General features: G+C 34.0%; 1 protein-coding gene across 1 annotated transcript in view; it reads left to right on the top strand.

Annotated features, from left to right (window-relative positions):
* Positions 1-565: 565 nt before the first annotated feature.
* The window catches only part of LOC149787864 (mitochondrial inner membrane protease ATP23 homolog), a 41,766-nt gene continuing 29,974 nt past the window's right edge, over positions 566-12,357 (top strand). Inside the window, exon 1 of the mRNA XM_089974096.1 lies at positions 566-721. Coding sequence (XP_089830222.1) covers positions 586-721 — 136 coding nt within the window. The 5' untranslated portion in view covers positions 566-585. The remainder of the gene's footprint in view (positions 722-12,357) is intronic.

Consider the following 12,357-nt stretch of genomic DNA (forward strand, 5'->3'; position numbering starts at 1 on the left):
AGGTTTCTCCATTACGGAAGGGAACGCTTAACATTAGTGACGGGTAAATATTACGTAATTCAAACTGATTTTACTCTCCGAAAAACTACATGTAGTTCACAAATGCGTGAATCGTTGAGCTTTTTAATCAATAATTCTGCAGACTTTTTTTCTTCGTAATGTGTTAGTCGTTTAGGAAACGTTAGTACAACAGACCAAACGGAAAGCCCTCTATTAGTCGAATATTAATTCCTGCATTTACATTGATTAAACTATATCTTGCTTTTAGACCACATTTTTTTTTCTTCAGTCCTTCTCTTCCTCTGATTGAGTCTTGTTGTCAACACTTGCCGTTAACTCAAGTTTTTTCGCAAAGTGCCATCTCCGGAGTTGGATCTGCAACTGAAATGAAAAGATGAGAAAACGTGGATCGAAAAGTTTTTGATTATATTTGTTAGATATGTTAACTCGTACTGCATGTTCAGTTTATTAACTGATAAGTACTAAAATTATCTTTACTAACTTTATGCGTAAGCCAACAAGGGGGAGGAGTCCCGGTATGTTTTCATAGCTCTTCGCAGTGGAGGCTAATACCAGCTAACCAGCATGGCAAACGCTGAACCAAGTACACACGGGTCAGAGACCAAAGATGACCTCCTGTCGAGCCACAAAGAAAAATTTAAAAAGTCAAAAGACGACTACTATGGCTATGATTTATATCCAGAGCGAGAGGGAAATAAGGGTAAACAAAACTGTAACGTCCAATAATCACCGGTCGTTAAGAGTTCATCCTAAGGACCACCTAATTTCGTAAGGTGTCACCTAATTTGGATTATCGTTTGATCGGTATAACCACTAGCCTAATTTGAAAAGGATCTATGGACTATAACAGTGCCAAGGTTACTTACTGAGTAGGTCCTGCTTAAGAGTGGTATGCCCCCGGTATTACGTGATTCCTTAATTGAATTTCAAATATCACAAATTTAAAAAGGGGCCCCGAGTGGCCGAGTTGTCTAAAGCGCTCACCGTACCGGATCACTGCCATCTCACCTCTGTCTGCGTGGATTCGAGTCCAAGGCTCGGCTAGCGTGGGCACGTGGAAAAGCCTGCCAGTAGCTTCTTGTGGGTCGGTGGGTTTTTGCAGGGTTCTATATTTAGCGTACCGCCATGTCGGCCAATTCTGCGAGTCGGGTAATTCTGTGCAACGATACGTCATTTCTGTAAACATTGGATCACGTGCTATTTTGGGTCAAGAATCTATTTTGTATCCAGAAAGAACAATTGTATATTAATTAAGAAAAGTGATAATCATAAATTGTACAAAAATATCCCACATTTAGACTCGAAATGCAAAAAAATGTGATTTCTAAATGGCAACATGAAGACCCACTCCATGATCTTCTTGAACCTGTAACCCAGAAAATTTGATTTACTATGCATCTTTTAGAATAATACAAATAAATACATTATATAAAAGATGGAAATGTGTACCATAAACCAAAACTGTATTTTAATCCGAGTTTCCAATTTTGCAAGTTGTCCCACACATACAAAATCGTCTGATACCCAACATGTCTACTTGCTGCTAGAACATAAATTATAAAAAATTCCTCGACGTATAGTCTGTTTCTAAATTCTGTAGTAATTTTTCCCCATCAACAAGACATAATCACATTACATCCTATTCATTGTTGTTTCTGTTCATGTAATAGCTTATTTTTCATAAAATGTTGAACTTTAAACTTTACTAACTTTTTTACAAGATCAGTTTAGTTTGCTTAATACCTCTTGCTATTTATTGGCATTGTTACGTTGAATTTTGTAAAACTAGCTATAAACCTGACCTAATTACTTGACTGAACTGCTGATAGAAAGTCCAAAGTAATATATTTCATTTCTGTAGCCCAAATGGATAAACATGACATCTTTTCAAAGATATGCGCAGAATAGGCCGACATATCATGAGTCAGGAAAACAGGGTGGTGGTATCCTCTGTGTCCAAAATTAATATTATTTTGAACAGAATATTCTGGTGACTATTGCATCTTTTCAAATGGTAAGCATTGTTGTATTTTATTTTTGTCAATCGCTCGAATTCCATATGCGTTTTGCTTTAATATTGGAAACGAAAACCTTAGGTGCGCAGAAATGCCCGACAGCAGTGTATATGACACTGGGTCATTTCTACAACTTATTCAGCAGGAAAAAATGAAAACCGAATTTTTCAAAACGCTGAAAAACTAAATAAACGAACATATATGCTCACCTATGCCTACTTTTTAAATACTTTGGATTTCTTTTTACGAGAATAATGGTAAAATGTGTGCGAATATTTACTAAATTGTGATTTCAGATAAATGTATATATGTATGAGAACACTGTAATGAATATGCACTATTGGTTTTAAGAGTAACATATAATTTCAACTTGGTATGACTCATAATTATGCTATTGCATGCAAAAATGCATGTGATAAAAGGCACAGAAAGTCTTCAGAAGTACCTGGAACATAGAAAAAGTAAATTTATTCTTGAAGCTAATGTTCACAGCACATTTATATATAACCATATGTAAAAAATATGCAACTTTTAGCATGAAGTAACATGAGGTCAAGAATTTTCAAACAGTGACCAAAGACCAATATTAAAAATGGTGGACGGTACATGTGTTTGAATGCTTCCTGTGAATTTATTTGAAAAGATATCATAACGATAGGCTCATTTTTGAAATCTGCACACTCAAATTAAGCAGAAAACATTTTAAAAGAAACATAATTTAAACTTGTGTATGAATAAAAAATATAGTATTTCATGCAAAAAAGTTGGGGGAGGGTGACAAAAAGCACAGGAGGGCTTCTGAATTACCTGGAACATAAAAAAATCTATTTATTCTTAAAGCTGAATGTTCAAAAAACATTTTTATATAAAATATATATAAGAAATATGCAAATTTCAGCTTGAAATAGTGAGGTCAAGAATTTTCAGAAATTGCCAAAAACCAATATTACAAATGGTGGACTGTACATGTTTGAATGCTTCCTGTGAATTTATGTGAAAAGATATCATAAAGATGGGTTAATTTTTGAAATCTGCACACTCAAATTATGCAGAAAACATTTTTATATATTCTATAATTATGAAAAATCCATCCCCTGTTGCTGTTAGGACAAAGAATCAAAGCTAGTGCAAGTCACAATATTGGTCTTCCTCTGCCCTACTCCTAGTCCTACGATGTAAGGCATAGCACATGTTATTTTTGTTTTAGTGCTATGACTTACTATCCAAATAACGGTCTTGTATAGCGTGTTCTGATGTTGGTTGACATCGGAACGAGTAGTCAGAGTTTTAGGAATATCTCCCACACTTGGCAGCCCATATCACCACTCTTCCACAAATTGATATGTAAGTAATATACTTACTGTGCTGTTTTTATCCAGGTGGAATCAAAATCTGACACTAACAAATGGACGCATTTTCATGTTCCATTGACCTACATTTGAATTTGCTGAAATGCAACAGTAGTCAAGGTATATGCCGAAGTAGGTTCATGTGGGGGGATATGTTTCTTGAACGAACGAAACGTTGCCTACAGTTCTAATAGGCATAATATTTTATTCATTTTGTTAAAGAATAATATTTCAACTTAACCCAATTTTGGCATTCCCAGCTTTCGTCACTTTCCAGCCAATTGAAATGCAGGCCAACAAAACTTGAAAACAGGTCCATTTCTTTTGTGAGTATTAGAATTTTTTAGAGAGAAGACATCCGAGTAAGTAAAGTCTGACTAAAACATTGAGACTTTACTTTGTAGAAAGCATCATTATTTTAGTTGCCAGTTGTATGAGATATTCCTGAAAATTTGACTTTCGTTACAATGATAGTTGACATCAAAACACTACACAATGCTGTTATTTAGGCAGTAAGACGATGATGCCAAAAACATAAATATCAGCATCATGGTCTTATATATATATATATATATATATATATATATATATATATATATATATATATATATATATATGAATACGCTACTCTGTATTCAGTTTTGTAAAATCTGACAGATTTTGGACTGTTATTAATCTGCGTCATATATGTTTACAAACTTAAAATTATATAGAATGTATCCATTTTTAAGTTATACTAAACTCAATAAATAAATAAAAAGACATATAGTCACCATAACGAGGGGAGATAACTCAGTGGTCCTTTTTCTATTGTTGTTGTTGTAGGGTTTAACACCATTTTTCAGCACAATATAGGCTTCACATGGTGGCCAGTATAAATGGTGGAGGTAAAACCCGGGAAACCCCGGAAAGAACCACGGACCCACAAGAAGCTACTGGCAAGCTTTCTCATGTACCCACATTGGCCAAGCCTGAGACTTGAACCCACACAGACATAGGTGAAATGGTAGTGATCAGCAATGGTGAGTGCTCTAGACCACTCGGTCACTCAGGGCCCCCCTTTTTCTATTACTGATGATGCATTAAAGTAAATTGTTGGCAACATACTAAAAAAACTTTCTTACAAGGTTTAGCATATTCAAACTTAAGATTTCTCACAATTTAATTGAGTCTCTTTCTCTGTTTCTCTGTCTCACACATACACAAACACAAGAACATTCCTACACACCTTCACACTAAAAAATAGAGACACACACACCTGGATTGATAAAGATAAAATCAACTCATATGTCAATATCTGTTGGGGTTTATAAGGTCTTATATTAATTGACTTGAATATAATCTTTAATATTAATTGCTTTAAATCCATGACAATTAAATTTGATACCCAGTTTTTTCAACAGCTGTGTAATCTGTCACTTGCACTCTACTCAGATTAATAGTTGTGCCTTCAGTATAAAATATTTATAGTTAAAAATGCCTGGATTCCCATTTAAACAGCATTGTTGATTCCTTCTGACCGTAGAACATGTAATTTGTGTATCCAGGGAAGTTCTCTATCTTTACACTAAATGGTACTACTAGAGAGCTCTTCATGATTTCTATTATCTAATAATGAACATGGTTTATGTTGTGGCCAAGAAGGTTAAAGGGAATTCTTTTGATTACAGATATTCCTAAATTATGATCATTTGGATTTGTTTGTTGACATGATTTTGTAAGAAAGGCTTCTGGTACATATAAGTGCAACAAACCAACTTTATTGTTTATATCATTCTTTGTCAAGTATATATTGTTTTGAACCAAAGACTCAGTTCATATGGTATAATCTTGTCAGTTAAACAGGTGTGGTCCTGGCTTTTGAAAAGTTGTCGCAAAAAAATTGCCAACCTCAATATTTAATTGTCAATTTTCAAAAAAATGTCACCAGAACAAGTAGTAAATATTTTTCCAAGTCTATTAATGTAACAGGCAATGGAAATTGATAAAGATGGGATAGTTATTACTATACTGACAACAAGCAATACAGCTATATTATTACAAAATAAATCATTACATGACTGTTTTGTACTATTAAAATATTATTGAATATCACACAATGATCCGTCATGATTTTAGGGCTGCCCAATTGTTGAATGCAGTTTCGAAGTCTGATTATTTGCATCTGTACATGCTGATTCTCTTAAATTTTCCTGAGTTGAGATGCCAGGTTTATTCTGATGTAAGTGTTTTATGAGGTTTGTCTTACTGAATCCATGTTCATAGTCTGACAGGTGACACCAGTAGTCTCAGCAGCTGCAGATGCGCAAGGATATGTTGCCCTGGATCTCACTGCCAACTGATTCAAGTCCTTAACACCTCTATACACCTTACCATTCCTGAGAACTTGAACCCTAGCATAAGCCACAAAAGCTGCCAACTCCTGACTAACCTCTGACTGATTACCTAAGCCACAAGTCGACAAGTAAACTGAAACAATGCCCGAAACCTCTAAAAGAATGGAACTGTTAGCTTGTGAGCCATATAAATAGGGATCAAATAACTTGGTTAGAGCACTTAAAACTATTGAATCCCCCACCTCCATGAATCTGGCCTTTAGATTGTCTATAACAATATCTACAAATTTGGCACAAGACCATGCATCCTCCAACCTTTGCTTAGCACCATCGCTAATTGTATGGCCTTTCTACTCAAAAGTACACAAACTAATAGCAGCGATCTTCGCTACTTCCACGGTCTTTGCATCCTGCATCACTGTTAGTGCATAGGTATGACTGTTGTCACCTGAAAAAAATGCATTATCAGATGTAAAATATCTACTTTCCTGACATCTACAGTGTCTCAGAGCATATGTGTGTCCCCCCTCCCCCTTTGGCAGAAATTTGTTATTGAGTCAGCAATGTTATATATATATACATATACTAGTTAACAATAAGGAAATAAGGTGGGATATAAAATGTGGGAAATAGTTATCACATGTATGGTAGCTTGAGACAACATTTGAACTGTTAACAGTAATTCACACCCATTTTAGGCATTGTTAGTTCTAATAAAAAAAGGGCATGGTTTATTTGTCAGTCAGTTGCTAGTGCTTTTACTCACTGTAGAACAGGCGGTTTCTTTGAAGTATGTCGAAGAGGCTTAAGTCTAACCTTCAGCTATTGTATAGAATATGAAATGGGGGCACATTGGGGGGCAAATAATAGACTCCACAGGGAGAAATGGCCTGTCCTTTTTTGAGAATTTCACGTGTATGGATCCAAACAAGTCAGAGAAAATGATGCTTAAATATCCCACAAAAAAAACTTCCCGATGGTAGGTCCCAATCTGCTGTGTTCAGATTCAATCTCCCGGCTTGGCTTTTGAAAAGATTTATTTCTTGCATGACACACTAGAATAACTGTACGGAATTAACTAAATTTATCCAACGACTATTTGAATTCTTGAGAAATTAATTCATTCTTTCTGTACATTTGAAACTTCAACACAGAAAGGGCATTTTTCGTTGGAATGTATTCAGATTTCTTGGGACTGTTGGAATTGATAGGACTTTTAGGAACTAGGAATTCATTCACCATGCTGTAAGTTGATTTAATTCTTTCACTCCTGTATTTTGAGAAATAAATTATTTTTAATTATGCAAAGCTTGTTTATTTTGCTATTTCTTGTTGCGTAGTTTAAGTCACTGCAGTCATAACATGGAATTGACAGCAAAAGTAAAAGATCAATGAGCAAAATTAACATATATTGCTTACCCTGCCTGGATTCATGTTTGGTGGCACACTCCTTCAAAATATCACAGCCAGTTGTAAATGAATTGATCACTTGTACCTTGATACATATATCACAGAACATCTGCTTTAACTTTGTATCATATCTCAGCCACTGATGCCCAAGTTTCCAGCTGTCGAGAAATTTTTGGGAACTTTTGACCCGTTCATCATGATGTGGTGTTGCACTTGAGAAGCATTACTACCATCACTACATGTAGATGATGTTGGACTGTCTGGTTCAGTGACTGTCGTATGATAAATTTGCACATAATCCAGATGCTGTTAATTTTGTTAATTTACTTTTAGGATGAGATGATGAACATGCAATGTCTAACTTACATTTACCCATGATAATGTTGCACTGTTGACAGTATATAATTCTGATTGAGATTTTTCCATTTGCTTTTTATTTATACACAGCAATCAGTACTTCAGAGGTAATCAGTTTTCTCTGAAGTTTCAGCAAAACTGCTTTATTGGTATATTTTTTAAAAAAAGGCTGTCACCAAAAAAATTGCCAGATGGTATATTTAGTTGCCAATAAGGGAGAAAAAAATCGCAATTTGTGACAGTGACGAAGCCCAGGACAATCCCTGGTTAAATATATTGAATACATTAATTTCGAAAGAAATATGAACACTATTTCATTTATCAGAAGGAAAATCATTATATACTTGTAATAACGTGACAGAAATTATCTTACTAAATCATGCTTCATACACTAATGCTGATGACCATCTGTTTGCTTAATATTTGAGAGATAACTTGACTTTCGTTAGGATGTTAGTTGATGTCAAAACATGCTACAGTGTCGAGGTCTTACATATATATGTGTGTGTGTGTGTGTGTGGGACTACCCTACTCTATTCATTTTTGTAAAATCTGAGACTGATTTTGGACTGTTATTAAACTGCTTCATATATGTTTACAAACTTAAATTGTATAGAATGTATCCATTTTTAAGTTATACTAAACTCAGTAAATAAATAAAAAGACGTATAGTCACCATAATGAGGGGGAGATAACTCAGTGGTCCTTTTTTTTTATTGTTGTTGTTGTTGTAGGGTTTAACACCATTTTTCAGCACAAGATAGGCTATACATATTTGACAGACAACTTTGCTTATACACCAGTAATTTCCCTATGGCTGAAACAACTCTTCACAGAACAGCTTAACTGGAAAAGACTTTTTGTACGGCTACTGTCAGCATCATCTGTAGAATACTTCATATGGATGCCATTTACTTGAAGCTATTCTGTTGATAATGGCTGCCTTAGTACTTAGTATGATGAATGTTTTTGCATGGAAGAGTTCAAAGTTTTGGAAGATCATATGTTTATCTACTACTATTGCATGTACTACAAACCAAGGTAACATTCTTGACAGAATAGCAGATTGTTTACCTTTTACACAAACCATTTTAATACATTTTTAATTTGCTGTTAAAGGACATCTGAAAATATTGTTATGACTCTTTGATCTTAAGTTAAGTAACTTAAAAAAGTGAAAACCAACTAGTTTTGTAAATTTCAACAAATGATTTATTTCCCTACAATACAAAGTGAAAATTTAAACTGAACTTACATTATTTTGAATTAAATCCCAAATAGTCCTAAAAGTTTTATCATAAATCCAAGTGTATAATGTTACAAATATATTCCAGTATTGAATGTGTTGATATGCCTGTAGTCTCGAATGTGTTAATGTGCCAGTGGCCTTGATTGTGATGATGTGCTAAATCTTTTGATGTATCATAATAATACAATCTAAAAACGTCCTTTTCTGAATTCACTATAATTCCAAATTTAATGTTTCTGTCACAGAATATTATTGATGAGTACTTTGTATATCCAGTGGATAATAATTTGAATAAATAAATCCACCCAAATGAAAAACTGAACAAAACAATAAGACTGATTCTGCTTTAAGATGTTATGGCAAGAATGAGTAATCCTTAGGTAAAGAAGATTATATACCCCAGATTATATAATGAAAATACTGTCACTTAATGGAAACTTGCATTTCAGACTCAACATTATAAACTTGTTTACCTCCATTGATAATATTAATAACAATGAGGACTTTGTATAGCATATAATCTTTAGAAGCTGTAAGTGCTTTACAACATTAGACAACACCTATAACATAAAAAAACATAATTATATGATTACAAAAACAAACACCATGAAATTAGAAAACATTAAAAAATACATGCTGAGAATATTTAAGGTAGGAAACATTATTAGGTCTTTAAGTTTGTTATTGCAGTCAAAATAAGTGAGTTTTGAGAGTCCTCTTGAATGTGATCACTGTGTCTTTGTGTCTAAGTTCAGTGGGCAATTCATAACATTGATAACAATCTGAATATTTAATCCACACTCATAGAGAAATATCTAGTTATGTATTGTTTACAAAATAAATGTCTCTGGACAGGTAGACCATTAGCTTGATTTTGGACAAAGTCTTGTACAACATACAAAAGTACAAAACATATAATTGTTATGAAAAGCCAACAAATAATACAAATTAAATATGCATAACAATATAACAAATTGTTTTAAAAAATCGAACACGTGACACGGGATAAGAGGTTAGCAAACAGTAACTTTTATGTTAAAAGTTTCTCCAAATACTCATTTCACAATAAATGTTCCCAATCCTTGAAATGGGGGACCCAAAATCCTATTGTTGGAATATTGCCCGCCTTCAGAGTTTAGATTGTCAAAAAATTTCTCGGAGAGAAAACACTGATTCATGGTTTTAATGTCTTGTATCTCACTTGATGTTTACTTCAATTTCTGAAAAGAATTTTAAAGTCTGCCTTAAGTGTTCAGTATAGGCCCTGTGTATTTTCAAGTAGTTGTGAAATATTACTAAAGACAAATATTTATATTAATAATTGCATGCAATAGATCTCCTTCAAGCTTTATTATTTGGCCCATTATCTGCAAGAAATTATTTTATGCAATAATTTTCAGTTGGCTTTCAAATGTTTACTTTCTAAATTATGAATGTTTGATCTGATGTTAAATTATATATTTCTATTGGTTTGTTTTCTTAAGGAATAGATTCCCATTTTTTCATCTCTCAAATGTAGTGTTGAACTAGCTTCAGGCAGTGAATCAAACTTTTCAATCATCAGATTTTAGTGATGAAACAAAATGAATCACCGTGTTAAAATTTGATCACATGCAGTAATTTAGCCCTTACATAGGACTATCATGTTGTGTAGTCTGTAAGCTTTTAGTTTATTCTAGACTTGTTTGAAAATTATTTATACCTGGAAATGCCATATTACTGAACAAGTACATGTATCTAAATGGCCTCAAAGGTTTAAATTTGGCCTAAATTTTAACAATTTTAATATAATTTTTGTATCCATTTATATAAACTGATGTTTGGTTTCTAATTTTAATTTTACACTTTAAAAAAATAGCATAACCAAACTCACTTAAAACTTGGAATTATATTTCCAAAAATTTTGATACATTTATGGTTCATAATTATCCCATTGTAATGCATTAATTAAAACACACACTGGGTAAGTACAACCTGTCTTAAAAGACCACCCCATCTGGCAACAAAAGGTGTTTGCTGAAATCAAATGGTCTCTCACTGTAGGCCTTGTTGGATGGTGAAGAATTCAGGATCGAAGTTCATTTAGGTTGAAGAAAGAAAAATATCTGGTTTACGATATGGCTATTCCTAGAAGTGCTGAAACAGATTTTCCCAGAAAACCATGGTTGCTGGTTATGTTTAGTGGTGGTCATGAGTGATGACCACGTTTATTTCGTAAAATCAATTCATGTACATTATTTTGGTCATAATGACAGGTGATTGAACATAGCAGAGGTCACTCAAAATGAGTTAATTTTATAGTCATTGTAACAGTTGTTAATTATCATTTCTTTACTGATTTTACAGACATGAAGCTGAAACTGCCACTGTCAGAATCCTTGTTGTCTGTTAACTCTAGTCAGTTAGTTATGTCATTTTGCTTACACAGTTATGTTATGGGTGAAGCAAGTACTTGGATTTAGTCTATAAATAATGTAATATTTTTGATTCCATATTTACCAAGGCCTAATTGGAACCCTACATTCATTATTACATCAGTCATCTTCACCATATAGATGTGAATGTTTTATCGAGGTGTTGGTCTTTATCAGGCTGTAAAGTTATTTTGAGATGGTGGTGAGAAAATACTTTATAAACCCAGTTGAATTTAAGCTTTGAAAGCTGGCCTTCCTGCACATATCTATTATGAAAAACTGCTTTTTGTTGGCAGAAGGTATGGTCTCTCAAGTCGGGTTTTACTGCATACATACTCTGGGCAAGACAAAACAAACAGATGTACCCATAGATTATATTTTGGTTTTTATCATAAAGTTTCATCCTAGCATGATTAGAAATTAGTACAATGATGAGATTTTGACGTATACCAACTATACTTGGTTATAAGCCCATTCATAGTGCATGCTACACAGACCCAAATCTGCTGTTGTATAATGCATTTTCATATCTGGGTCTGTGCAGTTTGTTTGGAGTAATCAATAGAACAAACAAAACAGACTATGCTCTGTGGTCACATTATGTGAAATAGTTAGGGTCTTTCTTGTTTGGAGCCGGACTTATCTTGAAAATATATATGGTATGTAAAAGTTGTCAGTGCCGGATTTAACCCTGTGTTGGCCCTTAGGCAGTCAAAATCTTGGGGGCCTCCCTTGCAAATCTCCTAATATGTTTTATCAATATTATTTTGATCCGTTGTCGTTGTGCCTTTAGGCCAGTGCCTACTCTGCCAATTGGGTAATCCGACACTGAAAGTTATAGCCATGATTGAATTTTGACACCTACAAAATTCACATGCCACACACTTGAACCATTTGGCATTTGGGAACAAGAGCCATGTTAGTTGGATGTATTTATGGTTTCTTGATTTCAAGATATATTGATTTCTTGGGTAAGTACATATGTTGTGATGTGATGTGATTTTGATTTTTAACGTAGCTTTAACAATTTTTCAGTCATATCGCTACAATGTCTGCAGTGTGGCAGTTTATAGTGATGTCTAGCACTGGGGCATCACGCCGCAGACATGTAGCATGATGTCCCACCCAGTCACATTATCCTGACACCGGGCCGACCAGTCCTGACACTAACCTCTTAATGCTGAGTGCCAAGCGAGGCAGCTGTTA

Source organism: Sinohyriopsis cumingii, chromosome 11 (genome assembly GCF_028554795.1).
Source record: "Sinohyriopsis cumingii isolate HCF-2022 chromosome 11, ASM2855479v2, whole genome shotgun sequence".
NCBI lineage: Eukaryota > Metazoa > Mollusca > Bivalvia > Unionida > Unionidae > Sinohyriopsis > Sinohyriopsis cumingii.